Source organism: Panthera tigris, chromosome B3 (assembly GCF_018350195.1).
Source record: "Panthera tigris isolate Pti1 chromosome B3, P.tigris_Pti1_mat1.1, whole genome shotgun sequence".
NCBI lineage: Eukaryota > Metazoa > Chordata > Mammalia > Carnivora > Felidae > Panthera > Panthera tigris.
Window position 1 is genome coordinate 30,773,456 of NC_056665.1, and position 20,303 is coordinate 30,793,758.

The 20,303-nt window shown below is 55.6% G+C and overlaps 1 protein-coding gene across 14 annotated transcripts in view; it reads left to right on the plus strand.

Moving 5' to 3' along the window:
- Positions 1-683: 683 nt before the first annotated feature.
- The window catches only part of CSPG4 (chondroitin sulfate proteoglycan 4), a 40,236-nt gene continuing 20,616 nt past the window's right edge, over positions 684-20,303 (plus strand). Inside the window, exons 1-10 of one of the 14 annotated variants that reach the window (XR_006218494.1) lie at positions 684-1,418; positions 2,466-2,555; positions 3,349-3,453; positions 3,624-3,754; positions 4,267-4,485; positions 5,751-6,529; positions 6,881-6,938; positions 7,288-7,380; positions 7,530-7,594; positions 7,790-10,020. Coding sequence is in view for 1 of the 14 variants with exons in the window: in XM_007099242.3 (XP_007099304.2) it covers positions 6,436-6,529 (94 nt within the window). In the remaining 13 variants the exon portion in view is untranslated. Of the gene's footprint in view, positions 1,419-2,465; positions 2,556-3,328; positions 3,454-3,589; positions 3,755-4,212; positions 4,486-5,750; positions 6,530-6,880; positions 6,939-7,284; positions 7,381-7,529; positions 7,595-7,789; positions 10,021-20,303 lie in introns of those variants that run through there. The other 13 variants (XR_006218490.1, XR_006218489.1, XR_006218487.1 and 10 more) reach the window with 13 other exon arrangements.

Genomic DNA, 20,303 nt, shown 5'->3' on the forward strand with positions numbered 1-20,303 from the left:
CTCTGACCCAGGCCTTCTCGGGGGCTTTGACCCACACATCCTACAGCCTACACTGTATCACTGGGTTTCTCACAAGCACCTCAAAATCAACACACCCAGAGGCGCCTGGGTGGCTCAGTTGGTTAAGCATCCGACTCTTGATTTTGGCTCAGGTCATGATCCCATGGTTCTTGAGAACAATCTGACAGCACAGAACCTGCCTGGGAGTCTCTTGCTTTGCCTCTTTCCCACTCTCTCTCTCAAAATAAATAATATTTTTTAAAAGTAATATTTGTTGAATGAATGAGTGAATGGGTTGATCCATTGATTGATCAAGCAAACGTTCCTTCTTGTGGGAGCAGAGTCCCAGCACCATGCCCAGTCTGGCTCACTGGACTACTACTTATACTTGGATGGGTCTGTATCAGTTATCTGCTGCTGCATAATAAATTATCCTCAAAACCTAACAGCCTAAGATGGCAATAAACGTTTACTATTGCACATAGTTTCTGTGGGTCAGGAATTTAGAAGTGGCATAGCTGGATGGTTCTGGCTTCAGGCTCTTCAAAAGACAGCAATCAAGATGGCAGTAAGGGCTGCAGTCATCTGAAGGTTTGATTGGTGCTGGCAGACCCATTTCCAAGATGGCTCGCTCACATGAGTGGTGAACGGGTCCCGGCTGTTGGCCAAAGGCCAGAGTTCTTCTCCACATGGGCCCCCCACGGGCTCCTCAGGTCATGGTGGCTGGCACGCAGAGCAAGCAGTCAGAAGAGAGCGAGGCAGAAGCTGCCATGCCTTTTATGACCTCACCTTGGAAGTCACAGTCACTGCTGCAGTCCCTTAGTGGCCACGCAGGTCAGCCCTATTCAGTGTGGGAGGTGGCTAAACAAGGGTGCAAATGCCAGAAGGTGGGGGACTACAGAGGGCCATCTTGGAGGCTGGCTACCACAGGATTTCACTGTATAAGGAGAGCGAGCCAATGGGGTCAGTAGGGGCTGAACTTCAGTGTTCTCATGTAGGGCGGCATCCTCACTGAGCCCCACACAGGCTGAAGACAGCTCTGTCAGTGTGCTCTGGCTGTCTCTTGGCTGTCCATCTTGCCTTTCCTTCAAGGGACACCTGGGAGTCGCTCAGAGAGTAGGACCCTGGCATCAACGGTTGCCGTCATCATAACCACCAGGCACTGCCCTTCGTGGTTTATAAAGCGCCAGCATCTCTGCTGGAAAACATCGTGCAAGCACCATGGCGGTTCTACAACGTACAGATGAGAGAAGAGGTGCAGAGACGCGAAGTGACTCACCTGAGGCCACACAGAAAAGGCTTGGCAGAACTGGACCTCTGGCTCCTGACCCGACATTCTTTCCACTGCCCTGCCCAGCCGCCAGCTCAGACCCACGTCTCCTAACGCCCATCACAAGCTTCATTTCCATCCTGAGCAGGTATTTTACATCCCTCTTTTAGGAGCCCTGCCCTAACCCCCAAAGTTTCCTGCCCCGTGCTAGACTCGGAGCAAGTATGTTCACAAAGTTTCCATCCAGACAAGGATTCTTCCTTCCCCCCCTCCCAGACGTACTCTCTGCAGGCTGCCGATGTCTGCTGGTGGAGCACAGCAGGGGTTAATAGCATGAACCGACATTTAGAAATAGCATGACCCCAGGGGAGTCAGCTGTGGCCAGCTGCTCATAGCCACTGAAGCCACAGCTTTTGTGAACACGGTGTGGAAAATGAGTCCTGCCCCTTGGACCAGAGGCTCTGAGGGGATCCTGCACCACCCCTCACCCCTGTCTCCCCTGCAGGGTGTGGGTGTGGCTCAAAGCCTGCCCCCGATCAGAGCAAAGCCTTGCCACTAGCCTCCCATTCGCAGCTGGCTCCTGAAGACAGCAAACACAACTTCTGAGCTCCTGAATTGTGTAATTGTTGGGAATAGCTGCCCCCGCCCCTCCTGAGCCAGGCTGCCTGCGCTTACAGGAGCCCCATGGATGCCTCCAGCCAGGAACAGAAGCAAGACCACTCCCAGCAGAGGCCCGGGTCAGAAGCCCAGGCCTGGGAGCCCCTGGCCATGAGACTGCAGGGCCACGGAACTGGGGCCAAAAGCTTGTGTCCCCTTGCACAGTAGTGGCCTGGGTTCTGTGTCCTTCATGGCAGAAGGCCAATTCCCTGAGGGCAGGACCTGGGCAGCTGGAGTACACCCCAGTGCACACGCCACTCCATCTGGGGCATAAGTACCCACCATTTACCAGCACGCTGGCTTCGGCCACAGGTTCTCTGGGTGGAGCCCATGTGGTCAGAGTGCAAAACACAGAGGCGCTCAGACTGCCAGGCGTTGGCCAGGGGCAGGACCAAGCCATAGCTGCTGCCAGAGCCGGCACTGAGTCCAAGAATCATTGAGGGTGAGAGTGACCAGGAGTACGTGTCCAGCGTCTTAGCTGAACTCTGCTGGTAGGGAAGTAGGTGATGCTGGGCTTTCTGTTGTCTTGTTCTCCCAGAGGCAGATCACTTGGAGAAACTGAGGCACATGAAACACATGCCACAGGTCTCTGAAGCTTCAGGACACTTTGAATCCTCCTTCACCTGAGGTGTGGACATCCTTTTTCATTCTTCAAGAGTGTTCTGGGTTTTCCTCTCCCTTGCCCCAAGTGTTGTGCAGTACCTTGCTGAGAAGAAGTCAGTCTAGGGGAAAGGGAGGCATTGAATAACACCTCCTGACCAGGCTAGGGATGCCCTGGGAGGCACCAGGAGAAGAGATCACTACTCCAGGGAGTTTGTGGAAAGGCAGAAAGGACTGGGAGGGCTTCCTGGAGGAAGTTGAGATATGGCCGGGAAGGCAGGGGCACTCAGAGACGGTCACCGAGGGCACCTGGCCAGCCCACGCCAGAGAACTTCGTGACATAGATGGGTCCTGGTCAGTTCTGCTCAGGACCTGGCCTTCAGGGTCCCAGGGAGGCCTGCTGAGGAGGCCAGGGAGGGGACAAATGAGAAGCAGGCACTGCCGGGTCCAACAACCTTTGCTCTTGAGACAGCAGGAGGTGGTCAGAGATCAGTTCCAAAGCAACATGGGGCCTCAACTTTCTGCCAGTCTGCTGGCATGATGTCGCTCAGCACCTATCCAGGGTTCCAGCCCTGGGCTACAGGCTAAACAAAGGCCAAGCTTTGTGTGCAGGAGCCCCAGTATCCTGTATCTCCACTAGAGCCTCAGTTTTCTCATCAGCGCAAAGGGAACACTATCCCCCAACACGCATACTTCCCAGGGTTGTCAAGAGATCAGGTGAATGTTTTGTAAACTGGGAAGCCCCAGCAGACAAGCAAGTGTGGGTTAGTACTGCTGTGCTCGTTGCCATTATTTTTCCAGGCCTGTGTTTCTCTCCCTAGCTAGCAACGAGGCAGGGGGAGGCTGCGACCTAATCCTGACTTGAACCTCAGCTGTGGGCGGGAACTCGTCTGGAGGCTCCACAGACATACTCCCGGTAGTGGTGGGTAAGTCTGCGTGGGTGGGATTCGGGAGATGAGAGAAGATGGGAAGGGGGAAGGAAGGGAGGAGAGGGAGGGGGAGGGAAGGGGAGGGCAGATGGGGTGGGTAGAAATCTCCACCCAAGTTTTTTGATTCATAAAGAAGCAGCCCTCAAGGGGCTGACTTTTCATCAAAGGAGGCAACAGGTATGAAGCTGTGTACAAACTGTGAGGGGTAGAAGGACGTGAGGACTACAGAGAAGGAAGAGAAAGGACAAGTGTCTATGGAACGTCTGCTGCATGCCAGGCCCCGGGCTAGGCATATGAGGTACACCAGTGCACGGAATCCTCACTGACCCAATTGTACAAAGGAAAAAACCGAGTCACGGGAGAGGTGAAGCAACTTGTTCAAGGTTGGACAGCTAAGTAGGAGAGCTGGGATTCGAACTCAGGGCCTAGGTCCAACATCGGCATTTACAAACACCACACAGACACCACACCATCATACTACACTGTGGTGGTTAAGAGCACTGGGCTTGGGGTCAAAGACCTGGTTCCACATCTTCGCAGCTGTGTAGACTTGCTCAAGCCCCTTAATGTCTCTCAACCTCAGTTTCTTCATCTGCAAAATGGGGCTCAATTTTGTTGCAAACTATGAAGTGTCATTATACTTGGGAGGACAGTCACTAGTGAAAGAGAGGGCTTGGACACTCTGAAAAACAGTGTGGAGTTTCCTCAAAAAACTAAAATTAGAAGTACCATACGATCCAATATTTCCACTTCTAGGTATTCAGCAGTTCAGAACCGCAGAACCTCTGGATCCAATATTTCCACTTCCAGGAAGAAGAAATCAGAAACACCAATTCCAAAGGTTACATGCACCCCTCTGGTCACAACAGCATTATTTACAACAGCCAAGATATGGAAGCAGCCCCAGTGTCCATCGGCAGATGAATGTATAAAGAAGATGTTGTGTATATGTACAAAGCAACATTACTCAGCCATAAAATGAAAAGAGCGAAACCTTGCCCTTTGCAACGACATGAATGGAGTTAAAGGGTATGATGCTAAATGAAATAAGTCATACAAAGTCAAATACCGTATGGTTTCACTTATATGTGGAATCTAAAAAACAAAACAGGGGCGCCTGGGTGGTTCAGTCGGTTAAGCGTCCAACTCTTGATTTCAGCTCGGGTCATGATCTCATGGTTGTGAGATCGAGCCTGTAGGTGGGCTCCACACTGAGCGTGGAGACTGCTTAAGATTCTCTCTCTCTCTCTCTCTCTCTCTCTCTCTCTCTCTCTCTTTCTCTGCCCCTCCCCAGCTCAAATGCGCACTCTCCCTCTCTCTCAAAATAAATACATAAAATAAAAAACAAATGAACAAACAAACAATAACAGAAGCACAGTCATAAATACAGAGAACAAACTGGCAATTGTCGGGGGGGGGTGCAAAGTAGGAAGGGGATTAAGAAGTATAAACTTCCAGTTATAAAATAAATACATCATGGGGATGAAAAGAACAGCACAGGGAATAGTCGATAATATTGTTATAACTTTGTATGATGACAGATGGTAACTATACTCATTGTGGTGAGCCTTTTGTAACATATATATACCACTATGGTGTACATCTGAAACTAATATAATATATAATATTTATACATATAATATACATTATAATATATAATTTATAATTTTTTTAATAAGAAATATTTAAAGGTGGGGAGGAGCTGGGAAGAGAGTGCTGGTGGGGTGGGGGTGGGAGCGGGCTAGAGCAGGCAGGTGTGAAAGAAGGATTCTGTTGAGAGAAGGGAGGGGACAGCACTCTGGGGCACTCTTCCACCCATCTGCTGGACAGAGAAGCTGAGGCCAGGCGATGCAGATGCTGGGGCCAGGCAGAGAGCGGGCAGAGTCTCCGGGGTTGGACGTTCTGTCTCAAGAGTGCCCTCTCTCCTGTGGTTTGGGACAAGACTGATGTTGTTGCCTGGTGGGGGAGCCAAGAGGAGCAGGGCTCAAAAGCTTTTAGGTGGGAGCTAAATCCGGGGCCAGATTTCCAGGAGGCAGCCCCAGGAAGTTGAGACACCTGCATTCAGGTGTTAGGATGCCCGGGGTTCTAGTCCCAACGGGCCAGGGACCTACACTCCCCCTCGGGCCTTGTAAGAACCACTTCCGGCTCTGAGCCACAGTTTTCTCCTCCGTAAAATGAGGGGTGGGGGGAGTGGTTTTCACTCACCTCACAAGGTTATTTTGAAGCAAATGATACTGTGGGATTGAGAATCCCTCCTGCCTTGTGGGAGAGTCTAGAACATCTCTCCTTTACAGGCTGGGAAGTGGAGGCTCTGCAGGGCAGAGACGGTCAAGGTCACAATGCCAGAGGACACAGAGCAGTGCAGAACCTCAGACCAGTGCCTCTCTGTCCAAATGAAGACCCGAGGAGGCCTCAGAGAAAGCAGCCCCAAAGCAGTCTCTGTAGTGGTAGACAGCTGTCCTCCTAGGCCTGGAGCAGACACACACACACACACACACACACCAATCCCTGCAGGGCAGGAGAGAGACAAGTGAGGTAAGTGAGGGGGCTTGCCCAGCTCAGGTCTCCTCCCAGAGGGGGTCTCCTGGAGCCCTTGGGTCAGAGCTCAGGGAGGGCTTGGATCTAGGCTCCCCTGCGACTTTGTTCCAAAACTCCAGGGTGGAGCCTGGGTCTAACGGAGCTGTAAGGGTCCTCTCACCCCTGCCCGGGGAGGAGGCAGCCCAGCACGGGCCCTTTAAGAAAGTTGGGGGTGAGGGGGGCCAACGGGGGAGCCCCAGCCTGAAACCGGAGCGCGGGTCGGCGCCTGCCCCGCCCCCGGAGTTAAGTAAGGCGGTGGCGGCGCGGGCAGCTCCAGAGCCCCAGCCCGCGGCGTAGAGCAGCCTTGTCTCAGCCCGCGCCTTGGCGCCTTCGGTGTCCGGGCTCCCTACTGCCACTCTGCTCGGCTCCTCCTCGCCGATCCTGCTGCACAGCCGGGCCGCGATGAGCTCTGGCCAGCAGCCTCCGCCTCCAGCCCCTGCCCTGGCCCTGGCCCTGGCTTTGACCCTGGTCATGTTGGCCAGACCTTCATCCACAGGTGAGTAAGGGGCCTGAGACCCCCAACCCAGACTGCCAGAGCTGTGGGGGGCTCCTGAGGTAGAAAAATGGGACAAGAGGGCCCAGAAGTAGCCCCCACTGGGAGACAAGCTCCTGCCATTCCAGGCTGGGCTCTCTGGGGCTTCCAGTCCCGGGTAGAAGCAAGATCCCCCCGTGATAGCTCTCCATCTTGAGGCTTCTGTGGGCTCTGGCTGTCTGAGGCTGGCCCCAGTCCGTCGGCCTAGGGTGTGGCCTCCGTGCAGGATAGTCCGCTATACCCAGTGGGGCTGCCCAATGCTGTCTGGGCTCCCTGAGCCCAGCAGGCTTTTGGTGACGGCACTGGTGCCCACAGGACACTCAGCGACAGCAAGAAGCCAGTACCCCAGCCTCAGCAGTCCAGCCCAGGAATGGTGAGAAATGGGGAGGGAGCCACCCTGCCCCACCCTCCATGGGGTCCCACATGTACCTCAGTCTCTCCCGCCTGCCGCTTCCTCTGGTTTCCTCCAACCACTCTGGGACCCTGCTCGGCCCCAGGTGCATTTGACTGTACGGCCTCTTCACCACCTTCCTCCTGCTCTCCTCTCTAGCTCCTGTCTCCTCTCCCCACTCTCCTAACTCAGAAGGCCTGGTTAGTGACAGGCTCAGCCTCCTAGAGCCCCTCAGATATCCTGCACCCCGGCAGGAGCTCGTCCCTCAGACAGCCCTGGGCAACCCCCACCACATTTCCCTGTCCCCACCATTGGTGCTTGACCCCAGCAGAGACTGAGTGGCAGTTCACCTTCTGAGAGGCACCAGGGTGCATGTCCTTTCTGTTAAATGCCAGAAGTCCGCCATCACAGCATTCTCCTTGAGGTAAGGCCATAAGAACTGTGGCCTCGGGGCCTATCAGTCATTACTACCCATGTATGAATCATACTCATGTATGTAGTGCTTCAGCCTACATCTTTCAGGAACATTCCCAAAAGCAACTTTGAACAGAAGGGCCTGAATCTCCCTTCCAGGGGCCCAGGCCACACCCTGCTCCCCATCACATAAGGAAGCCAGCTCTAATGGACAGCATCACGAGGTACCCAGAGGGGAAATGAGTCAGGGGAGGACCCCCCACTGGGGTGAGTCAGAGCTAGATCCCCAGGCTCCTTGCTTCTGTTCCCAGGGACCCCCTCCTTCAAAGTCTCAGGGTCTGGGTGATGGGCTGGGCCTCTGGAGAGGTGGGAAGGGGCCATCTGAGGTGACTGGAAAAGGGTGCTTATCCAACCTGCAGACTCCAGCCAAGAGATTCCAGCACCCCCATCTCCTTGGGCTTCAACCGAGAGCCATTCTCAAATACCTTCTCAGCAACAAAAACGTACAAGCATGGTGCTGGGCAATGAGGAGTACACAGAAATGGATAGGCTAAACTTGAACTCTTTTAGGAGACAGAAAAGCAAATTAAAACTCAAACAGCAGATCCTATCATGTCTGCAAAGATCCAGATGAAGAGTATGGGGAAGAGAAATTGACAGGCAAGCTGGGGCAGGGCCGAGGGTGATCCTTGAGCCAAGGCTCGGAGGATGGGAAGGGGGTCAGTATTCTAGGCAGGAGCTCCGCCTGAGCTAAGGCACTGAGGTGGATATGAGCAGATCATGTTGAGATAGGAAGACCAGCAGCCTGGTTAGAAGGCATATTTTGAGCACAAGCCAGGAAGAGCCATTGGACTGGGGCACAGAATCCTTAAATGGCAGAATACGGCCCACAGCCTATGTTCTGTTGGCAACAGGGAACCGATGAAGATTTTAGAGCAGAAAAGTGGCATGGCACCAGTGGGGTTTTATAATGTTAAGCCAATCCCTACCTTTAGGAAGAATTTGGAAGTGGGGAGGGGGCAGGAGGGCTGGTATCTTCTCCCCCACTCCCAGGCAGATTCCCCTTCAACAACCCATCTCTGTCACCATGCCTGCCTTACTTCCCTCCCCTGGTAGGATCAGGCCCCCTACCTGAGGAAGGCATCACTCCCATCCTTACTGGAAACCCCAAGCCCAAAGGCCCTCAAGGTCTCAGATATCAGAGTGAGGTGCACTGGGATGTTTTCCCTACATTCATCAACATTCCAGAGCACCTAGGCCATGAGGCCTGGGAATCAAGCCCCATTGGAGACCATCTGGGCCAAACTTCCAATGGTACAGACTGGGAAACTCAGACCCCTGAAAGAGAGCAAAGTGTTCTAGGTTCCACATAGGATCCTGGCAGCCCAGGAAGAGCCCCCATCCCTGCTCTGAGGGAGCTCCCCACTTGCGTGGGACCTTAGGCTAGAGCCATGCGGACACGGTGTGGATGATAAGTGTGGTGTCCAGCTCCTTCTGAGCCCTATGGGAGGCCTTCAGCAGAGGGACAAGCAGTGCAGGAGATTGGGTTTGAGCTGATGTGGAGATGGCGTTCCAGTCAGGGGAACAGCATGAGTAAAATTGAGAGGTCAGAGTGAACACAGAGCCCGCGGGGCCAGTGGCCCCCATACCTCTTACCTGGCTGGCACAGCTGACTTTGAAAGACAGAGGGTGAAAGACAGAAGGTTGAAGTCGGACTGGGTGGGGCAGGAGTTCCTGGTAAGGAGGGTTCTGCATTCCCCGCGTGAGGACTCTGAACTGATGGGGGCAGCTTGGAGAACAGGGCCATGGAGGCATCAAGTGCAAGGAATTGAATCAGGGTAGATTCTTCTGCCTCTAGGGATCCTCTGGGGTACCAATGGTACTGGAGACAGCCTCTGAGGCACACGAGCGTGTGTGTGTGTGTGTGTGTGTGTGTGTGTGTGTGTGTATGCGCAGGTGAGCTTACTGCCTCTGGGGCCTCTGGGGCAGGGCAGAGGCCAGGCCCTTGGCCCGGGCCACCCAGACTCTGGAAAAGCTGTTCAAGAACCAAGTATAACTGAGCCACCCCTCACCCAACGTTCGCCTGCCCTCCAGGGCAGGACAAGAAGGGTCTTTCAGTGCTGCCTGCCCCGGGGGCTGTGGAGGGGGCTGCCAGGTGGGCCAGGCGGCTGGCAGTGACTGCAGAAGGGGAGCAGGCTGTGCGTGGAGCTTTCAAAGGAAGCGTATAGGCTGCTTCTGGGAACTGGGCGAGCTGCCCAGGAGGGGGCAGGCAGGGGAGGGGGAGTTGGAAATAGCCCTGACGTACACACTCACTGGCGCACACAAATGTGGGTGTGCACGTGAGTATGCACAACTACGTCCACAGCCAGCTCACTCACAGACCTGGGCTGGGCGGTGCCCGGGATGAGGAGGCGAGGACAGGAGGGGGGCAGGGGGTGCCGTGCTGTGCTGTGGCTCCTACTCAATGCCAGGAACGAATGAACAAGGAGCCTTCCTCCAGGACTCGAGCCTGCTCCCCTGCTGGTCCCTCTGCTCCTTCACAGCCTCTCCCCAACTCCTGACCCCACCCCGCTCCCCTCTTGCCTCCACTGTACTCCCTGCCCCAGCATATGTCCAGTTTCAAAAGTACTACATTATCATTATTACTCAACGTACGTGAGTGATTTTGGAATGAACCGGGTTTGTGTGAACAACTTTGTACTTGGATTCTCCCCAGGGTAGGGGCTCCTAGCTCTCTCGGCTTCTCAGAAGGGCGCATCATTCCCAACAAGAGAGAGGGTGGAGCCATCTTACAATTGGGCCCCTACCTCCAGAGACATCCCATGGGGGACACTAACCATGTTGGGCCGCAGCCTCACAGCAGCGCTGCAAGTCAAGAAACATTTTATTTTTATGAAACATTCCCCATTTTATAGATGAGGAAACTGAGGCTCACAGAAATGCAGGGCCCAGCCTTAGGCAACTCTCTGGGCACACAGGCCACAGTCTTACCACTCAACAACAGCCCAGATCGGGCCAGGAAGGTAGTCACCCTGCAGTGGGCCCAGGCACCACCCCCCCCCCCCAGTAGGGAAGAGAGTCAGGTCTTCAAGGGAGAAACAGCTCCTGTGTCCCTATACCCCACCTCTCTGGACCCTCACTACTTTGTCACAGCATAAGCAGATCCTCTTCGGGAAAGTCCCCTACCCCCCTTGAGGGTTGCGGTGGCAAATGAAGCCATGATCGCCTCAGATGTAGGGCAGCAGCACTGAGGGCTGCCATCAAGGTGGCCTGGTGGCATGGCTCCCCGAGCTCTGAACAGTGCCTGTCCTGTTGACCATTCCTTCCTCCCGCCGAGCTCCTGCCCAGACCCAGCCATTCCCAGCTTGTGGTGGAGCCAGCTCTGGTGGCTCCGATGTGCTTGAGCCAGGCCTCCGGCCACGGCTCGTGCTAATCCATTTCAGTGTGTGTCTTCCTCATGGCTTAATAGTCATGGTGGGTCAGTGAGCTGCCTCCCCTCCCAGACCTTACTACAGGGGTTCCCCACCCAGATGAGTCCCCCCTGGTTCGTAAGGAAACTGGGGCCCAGGGAGGGGAGACTACTTTCTCAGAATCACATACCAAGTCTTAGCAGGGTGGGGGCTAGCCTCCCTGCCCTGTGTCCTTGTATCCTGGTTTGGGTGGTGGCCTTGCCACAGGACCAGCAGCTTCCTGCAGGCAGACCAGGGGTATCCACTGCCTTGCTCCACACAGGACTGAGCCCACAGAAGGGCATATTGATCACTGAGTCAACCAGGGGTTTTCAGACTATGCCCAAGGTGTTCCAGGCTTTACATTCAGAGGTGGCTAAGCCCGGGAATGTGGGAAGCCGGCCCTACCCCAATTCACGCATAGCAGCTCCATGAGCATGTTTACAGATTTGGCTTTTGTGTAGGATGTGGTTTTGGCAAAGTGTTCTGTGGCTTTTTAAAAAAATGGAAAAAAAGACTTGAAAACCAAGGAATTGCTTTGAGTTGAAACATACTGAGAGCAGGGGAGACTCAGGTCAGATACAAGGAAGAACTTCTTGGCTTTCAAAGAATCCATATCAAAACGGATACCAAGGGCCCCTGGAAGATGTCCTTTCCCAGATGGAACAGGTCTGGGGGCCTGAAGGCAGGGAGCAGAACACAATCCCAGCTTTCTCCCAGCCAGGATGGGGACTGGCCTCTGCTGCCCCAACATCCCATTCCTGCTGTTCCTAGAAACAAACGGGACATTCCTGAGCATCCTGTAGAGGCCCAAAGACACCTGCTGGGCCCTCCCTCCCCCTCCGATATATCAGCCTCGGCATTCAATGTCATCCTGTGTCCCAAAGAGTGGCTGATGAACTCGGCCATCAGGTAATAATCCATAATCCCTGGCACTCCTCCACCTTTGTTCAAGCTGTTCCCTGGAACTGGTCTTCTCTGTTTCTCCTCATCCTTCAAGGTCTAGCTCCAGCACCTCCACCTCTGTGGACCTTTTCCAACCATTGATTGCTGAGGGCCACAGCCTGGTGGTCTCCTTCCTGGGGCCCTGCCCTCCTTCACTATGGGGTTACAGGCCTTTCTGCCCCCTAGTCCGTGACTTCCATCAGTACGATGCCCAATAGGTACATGTACATGCATGCGTGCACACACACACACACTATACAGTGGTGCTCAGCAGCCAGGCTCAAGGCCTAGCAAGGAGAGTATCCAAGCCTGCAGCCAGCGGTCCTGGGGGAAACCTCCAGCTCAGGATTCATACCCCCCAACTCCAGGGCCAAAGCAGGGCCTCTGGCCTGGGCCAGCCTGCTCTCTGGGGAGATGGTGGGGGCTGGAGAGAGGAGACCAACTTCCTTTCCCACCTAAGAGCAACCCTCCCCCACCCACATTTCAGGAGGGGCCAGCTATAAATATCAGTGGGCCCAGGATGCTGATTCCCACGACTCCAACCCCTCCCTGCCCCTTCCCTGTGCACAGCAGCTGGGGCCAGCCCAGCTCTCCTGCAGTTGGAGGCTGGCCAGGCCGGCCTCAGGCCCAGACACACACACACACACACACACACACACACACACACACACTTCCCACCATGGTCAGGGAAGGAACAAATCACCCTTTTTGGGTGCCTTGGAGCAGCTAAGAGTGTGCCTTCTCCCGCCCTTCAGTCCTGACTCACTCCACCTCTCCCTCCTCGGAGTCCTCAGCTCCAGGAACCTCTACAGGGCTGGGGGAGGCAGGAGAACAGGCACACAGTGGTAAGGAACACGGTATTAGAGAGCCGAGGATCAAATTCCAGCCCTACCACTTGATGCATGACCTCAGGAAGTGATTTGACCTTTCTGAGCTTCAGTCTTCTCTGTAAAATGGGGATAAATGATTCCTACCTCCTACGTGTGTTGAGGACTCAAGCCCTTTGCCAGAGTAAATGCTCAGTAGGTACCCGCTCCTGAGGCTGCATTTTCTGTTATTACCATTTTCTTCTGGAGTAGGGGCAGCCTAGCAATAAGGGGATTCTTTGAGAAAGGTTCCAGAGTAGGGGATTGGATGAGGCAGCCCTGTGAACAAGTCTGTGTGGGACTCAGTGACATGGAAAAGGGGAGGTGGGTTCTCGAGGGAGCTCTCAGCCAGCTGCTGTCTGCCCAGAACCCTTCAGAAAGGGGGAGGGGGTCCTGCATCCGGCCAACTCCCTGGACAGAGGCCCAAACTCCTCTCCCACTGCGAGGAGCAGCAGGAAAGCCCTTCCCAGCCCCATCCCAAAGCCTAACAGCCCCTCAGATGGATCATTGGCCCTGGGTGCAACACAATCAGTATGTGTTGAAAGAATGAGCAAATGACACTCAGACTCTGAGAGCAGATGGGTGGGAATGAATGAGCAGACACCGGGAACTTTTGTAGGATGGGGAGCCTAGACACCCATCTTTTCCCTGCTCCCTGCCCACGCCTGGGGCCCCTCTGGAGGTCAGGGTGGAAGGCAGGGCCTGGTGACGTGAAATGGCTTCCACAGCTCCCATGGGGCTGTTGCACTGCTCCTTAAGCACAGTCACTGCATCATGAGGAACAGAATCCAGACTGAGGGAGTGAGGGACCCTCTCTGCCTTGAGCTGCTTGGACCCATTGGGGGTGTTGGTGATGCCCAAGTCCATGTATGTGTGAGACCAGAGCTGGCGGAGGTGAGAGGAAGTGAGTCTCGGAAACTGGCTGCAGAGAGTGCCAGCTGTAGGTACACTCTAGACAAGAGGCTGGGCAGGGGCTGGGCACTCAGGTTAAGATCCCGGTGTGTGGGCATCCTCTGCCTTCACCCCCATAGCCTCTTCTCAAAAGACCACTGGGCACAGCTCAGCCAGCTCCCCGGATGTTCTAATAGAATCCAGGCACCGCCCCCGGCTGAGGCTCCATCTTTCAGCATCTGGCGCCCGTGTGCTTCCGGCCATCCATCTGAAGCCCAGCTGAGCTCCACCAGAGTCAGGTACTCAGATGGGGGCCTGTCCCTCCAACTGTTGACAGCCTTGAGGCAGGAGAGATGTTGTAGGGACCGGAGCCAGCTGTGCAACCACAGTCCTTGGGATACCTAGCCCTGCTGTGTGGCTTTGGGCAGACTCTCCCTCTCTGGGCCTCTGGGTAGAATATTCAGTCCCCAAGGTCAGCTGTAAAGTTCTGAGCTCAAGCCTCTTGAGAATAGGACAGGGGGCTCTGCTTCTGTCCAGAGACAGCCAGCTGCTTGTCTGGGGCCATACAGCAAAGTGGGCTGGGCCTGGAAGGGGGGCGGAGAGGCGGCCCAGCCTGCCTGAGCTCCCCGGCACCTAGAAACCATTTTCCCAAGTTGGCATGAAGCGCCGGGGCTCTCCCGGGATGAGGGTAGCGGCCCTCCTCCACCCCCGGTTCCCATCTTCCACCCCCTTGCCCCAGCCCCACCCTACCAAAAATAAACCCAGACCACCCCATTTTGTACCAGCCGGACCCACCCAGCCCCTCCAGAGCCAGTTGAGTCACCGCTCCAAGCTGCTCCTTTTTTTAACTGTCTGAGTCACTGGTTGTGGCCGTGGCTCCATGACACATGCCTCAGGCTACAGCCACGCCACAGCCTCCAACGGCACAACCAAGGGAGGGGTCCGAATAGAGGCTAGCGGCAGGTGTGAGCCCAGGCCGCAGCCTCTGCCAGTAACACCTCCAGGCCTGGGGGAATCCGCCCCCTAGCAAGCCAGGGCTCAGACCTGTCCCCAATGGCCCTGGCACTACCTTGCCTCATCAGCCCAGGGCCGTCTTTCAGGGAATCTTGGTGACAAAGCCCATCGGGGTCCACCATGCCCCCACAGCTTTTCTTAGCCTCCAACAGGTCTGGCCCTCCACCCGGAGACTGAGGGTCTCCAGGCCCTGGGCCCTGCAGTGGTGGGAGTGGGCAAGGCTTGGCCTCCTGGGGTGATGGGCACAGAGATGCTTAGTTCAGGCCGTTCCTTACTGGATCCAGCTCAGACCTTGACCACACTGCCCAGAGCACCATGAAGACTTTCTGTGGCACAGAGGCTTCCACTTGAAGTCTCTTCTGGCTTCTCTATCCCCTTCTCCACATGGTGTCAGCCAAGCTACAGGCCTCTCTTCCCCCACCCCTCTGTCTCTTCCCCGTGTCTGTCTCTCGGTCTCTGACCCTGCTCTGTTCCCTTTCCTTCACCCATCCCCGTCCCCGTGGCAACCCAGAGCACTGCCTCTGCATCCGGCAACCCCCCACAGGTCCTTCCTTGTCTTCCCAGCAGACACAACACACCCTCACCTCCACGCATTCCCACAAGGGGCTCTGGGCCCCAGGGACCAATCCTGAGAGAAATTTTCCATCCCCTCACCCAAGTCCCCTCCTTCCCCCACCCCAAAGCACAGGCTACATCCTGTCATCCTGTCATCCTGTCATCCTGTCATAGGGGATGTCAGGATCCCACGGGCACTTCCTCAGAGGCTGAGAAAGGGGGGCAGGGGGCCTGGGAATGGCCCCACCCCCAGCCCCTGCCTGAGCGGGAGCCTGCACAGCCTCAGCCCCAGCCATCTCCTGTCTGTGGCTATGGCCTCCAGCTATAAATAGGGGCTCTGATGCTATTTTCTTTAAAAACAAGCACCAGACTCTGTCACCACAGGCCCAGAAAAGCACTCCCTGGCTGGGGCAGTCCCCGACCTCGCCCCAGCCATTGTGTCCAGCCCCCTGCCTGGGCACTGGAGTCCTGGAGGGAGAGGAGGACTGAAGAGAAGCCGGGAGGTGAGACACAGTGGGGGAGAGAGCTGGGGCCAGCTTGCAGACAGAGCCCCTGTGGCTGGCTCAACCAGAGAGAACGCAGCTGCCCCTCTCCCCACGTTGGACCCCTCCCCCTGCTTCCCATCTCCCTTCACCAAGCAGAGCCAGTCTTGTTCCGGAGACACAGGGTGTTAGCAGAGAGGCCACAGTGCACAACTCCCCAAGGCACAGCTGAGCGTCTTTGCAGAGAAGGAACTTTGGGCTGTGGGGAAGGGTGGGGGAAGACTTCCTGTCCTGTCCGAAGGAACAGGAGGGCATTCCACAGGCAGAGAGGGAAGAAGAGCTGGCCAGGCAGGAGGCCCAGCCTGAGCAAAGGCTGGGAGTGGGGACCTGTCAGTCGTGGATGGAAAACAGCCCAAGGTCTAGTGAGGCTGGCATGTGGGATGTTCAAGGGAGGTGACCAGGAAAACCTGGCAGGGCTGGGGCAGGGTCACCCAGCACCTTCAGTGCCATACTAGGGTGGGGGCTTGATCGTGGGGCAATGAGGAGCCATTGAAGGCTTCCAGACAAGGGTAGATGACAGAATGACTTTCAGTTTGGGTTAACTGTGGCTGCTATTAGCAAAACAAGGCAGGAACTTCATTGAGCCAGACAAAGGATGGTGACCATCTGCCTTGTGGGATGGCACAGAAGAGCAAGAGGGGGAGATGAATTTGAAAGGGAATTTGGGGGCAAGATGGTTGGAACATGGGGAAGGAGGAGGGAGAATGTCCAAAACGACTTTCAGATTTCCACCCAGCAGTGGGTGGGTGGTGAGGCCTTCTCTGGAAGGCAGGCAGGTTTGGGAACAGATGACACTGAGTCTGGCTGGAGCTGGGTGGGCTTGGGTGTGTCTGGTACAGATGTCTCTGGGGCATTGGCAGGTGGGCCCAGAGCCCCGGAGAGTTGGGCTTGTGGCCTCTTAGGCCAGAAGTGGCTGCACTATACCTGCTGTAGTGACCACACCTCTCTATCAGCCACTAATGGCTGAGCTGGGCTGGGCAAGCCAGGTTTGTGTCAGGCTCCCCATCCAAGCTGCACAGATGGGAAGACTGAAGCCAAAGAGAGCATGGCTGCATGTGGCTAGGAGGTGTTGGGGGTGGGGGGGCGGTGGGTGGGTGGAGGTAGTCCCCGTCCCAAGCCCCTGCTTCCTCTGGTCTCCTGGACATGGGACTTCCACCTGTGGGATTATCCCCTTCGGATAGGGGAACTGAGGCAGAGGGAGCGGTGGCTTCTCCAAGACACACAGACTCTTGAGCACAAGCTGGGCCAAATTGGTCCAGGCCTGTGTCCAGACCAACAGTCATTGCTTCCGCTAACCCCCCTTCCCAGCTTACACACTCACTGTCTCCAAGCCCAGTCTGCCAGGCTCGGGGAAGCCCCGAGGCACCTCCCCAAGGGCCCTACCCCTAACGGTTTCTCATCCCAGAGCTGAAAGGGAGCTCAGAGATGAGCAACAGGCTGCCACATGCTTTCTGACTCTGGATTCAGCCCAAGAGAGGGGGTGGCCCCACAGCCCCCCTGGGCCAGGCTTCTTGCCCACGCCCTTGCCTCTCCACCCTCTTCCCTGACCTCTAAGACCCCAGTGGGCATGGCTGACACTTATCACTGGCTTTTGGAACATGCCATCCTTAGCCAGCCCTGGAGAAGAGCCCTCCCTGATCCAGCCAGCCCCAGAACCGGACCCGCGTCCAGCCACACCAGGAGAGGCCGGCTGCCAAGCCAACCATGGAAAGCAAAGGCTCTCCCCTCCCTTCTTCGCTCTCCCCAACCCCAGGAGACCCTGAAAACAGGAAGGGAAAAAGTGTGTCTTCCCCAGGCAAGGGGCCAGCTCTCACACCCTCATCTCGCTGCCCCGCTTCCGATTCACACGCAACAATAACCCCCCCGCCACTGCTTCTGTGTGCACATGCCCCTCCCTGATACCACAACACCCAGCTCCAGAGCCCCGAGCACAAGGGCTCAAATCCAGCTCTGCCACTGCTCCTCCTGACGCCTTAGCACAGGTGGTGCCCTCTTTGAGCCTCAGTTTCCTCACCGGTAAAATGGGAGCTACCTCACTGGACCCTGTTGGGGGAAGGGGCTGTTGAGCAGGCCCAATGCCAGGCGAGGAGGGTCCCTTGCTCTGTTTCTTCCCTGCGAGACCCCCTACCTCAGCCTGGGCCCTCTAAGAGGAGGGCCTCCCCATCCCCCCCAGGGCCAGGAAAGCTGGGGAAAGGAGATATGGAAGAGGGCCTGGAAATCCAGCCGTCTCCTTGCACAAGGAGGAAAATTATAAGGCAAGGAAAAGCCTCTCAGAATTGCTCCATACCACAGCAGCCCCACCCCCTGTGCCTCAGGCTAGGGGAGCGACCGGGCTTCCTACAAAGACGCAATTGAGGCCCTGCTTCCTCCCCACCCCGGCCCTCCAGCCTGGGTGGACTCTGAGCTGCTTCTTCCAGCAAACCTCTCATTTTCCCTCCCGCTTCCTCTGTGCCACACATGGCCCCAGGGTTGGGACATGTGGCTGGGAGCCCAGGGTACCAGCCCTGCCCCTGTCAGTGTCTATGGACCAAGTTTAGCATCGCCTAATCCACCAGTTCAGGGATACTCACCTTCTAGAAGAGGTCCCTAAATTGGAAATGTTTATATATATACATATATATATATAAGAATATATATATATATAAATATACATATAATATACATATATGTGTGTGTGTGTATATATATATATATATACACATATATATATGTGTGTATATATATATGAATATATATATATATACCCCTTGGCTTGGGTGGCTTCTAAGCTCTTGGTTAGAGGACGAGCCACTGAAGCCAGTGACCAGGGTCAGGATTCAGCCAATAGCTGAGAAAACTGTTGCCCTGCCCTGGCCTCCTTGACCTTGCAACCAAACAGAAGGTCAATTGCCCTGACAGTGAGTCCTGTGGTTCAAGAGTTCTTGGAATGTAGAGGAACAGGCCCACATTGACCCCGGCAGAGGTTTCCATAGGGTTGAGATGAGGAGGCCATTTGCCGTGAACACATAGAGCCTGGCGTCCCGCATTCTACTGGGAAGCTACTATCTGCCAAGAGGAACAGCTACTTGTCTAAGTTCCGTGTGACTTTGAACTAAACTACTGTTGTTCCTATGGGCGTGGCTTGTGGGGTAAGAGAGGAGCAGGTGGTCAACAGGCCTCTGAGGTGGCCTTGGGTTATGGACTCTCAGGCTGGAAGCAGGGAGGCAGGAGAGCCAGAGCAGTGAGTGCCATGAGTCCGCAGGTGTGTGTGCATCTCCCAGGCAGCTAGCCCTGGCAGGTAGTAAGCATCTGGGCTTGGCTCTTGTGATCCCATTGTCACCACCATGAGCAGGTTATGTTGTCCCTTTGATCCGACCTGAAGTCTTTCCCTGTAACCTTCCCCCTGGTTACTCGCAGAGGTAATAAGCTTGGTGATAGCTCGGTTGAAAGGACTGAGCCTTGGGACGTGCTGAGGTGGGGGCTGACACCGAGTAGGCACAGGGTCAGGCATGCTCAGGAAAGGTCATGTCCAGTATCTAGAGCCAGACGGGACCCATCGCACCACATCCTCACCTGCCCCACACTCCCTTCCACACACTGTGATACGTGGCACTGACCTGCACTCAGTCACATTCGTGGCTATGTGCCACCCACTGTGACCATGCACAGGTCTTGGATGCTCTAGGGGACTGAGTATCAGCACACGGCATTGCTTTCCCAGCTCTGAAATGGAAGGGGGCAGTGCAGGGATCTTCAGCGCCACTGGCCCCGGGGTCTGTAGCTCTGGTTCTAAATAAGTCTCCATCCTTCCTAGCCTCCTCGGAAGTGCCCTGGCTTGGGGACAGAAAGCTGGTAAAGAAAAAGCACATCCCTTGGAGGCACAAGGGGAGGGGATCTGGCCTGAGTTCTGCAGGACCTGGGTGACCTCAGGGTGGGCCCAGCTGCTGGGGCAGGGCACCTGGCCCATCTTTACTCTCACACAGGGCCACCCACATTACACCCATAGGGGAGACAGAGAGCCCTTCATCCCTGCCTTGGCCCTCCTAGGGCACTCCCCCACAGCCCCCCTCTGACTTCTCAGAAGGATTCTCCCAGCCTCACCCCTGTCTGCCTAGGATGTGGATCTGGAACAGGATCTGCATACCTGGTGCCAAACCCCAAGGAGCTATGGTGAAGAAGTCTGGCTTCGCCGGACAGCAGGACCCCTCCCCCTCCCCAGCTGGCTGGCAGTGCCCCTGCCTCACTCTCCTCACTCCTATCCACAGCCTCAGGCTTGCTCCGACATCCAGCCTTCTGTGTCTCTCTTGGTTTCTCCTCCTTCATCTCCTTCTTTAAGCCTGCCTGGACCCCTGAGTTCAGTTTTTGTGGAGAAGGTTTTAAAATCTTTCTCATGCCTTCTGTCTCCCCCAGATTGGTTCTTCTTTTCCATGGCTGCATCGCTGTATTTGAGAATGAATGAATGAATGAATGAATGAATGAATATGGACCCCCCCTTCCCTCCCCAACCATCTCTAACCTACTGCTCCATCTCAGTACCACTGGGTATACCTCCCCAACATACACACGTCCAGCTCTCCCACTGCCCCCCTTTGCCCCCGGGCCCTGGGCATGCCCCACTGGCCATCCTGCCCAGCAGCTCTGACTCCCAAACTTCCTCCCTTATAAAGTCAGGCGGCAGCAGACATCAGGAAT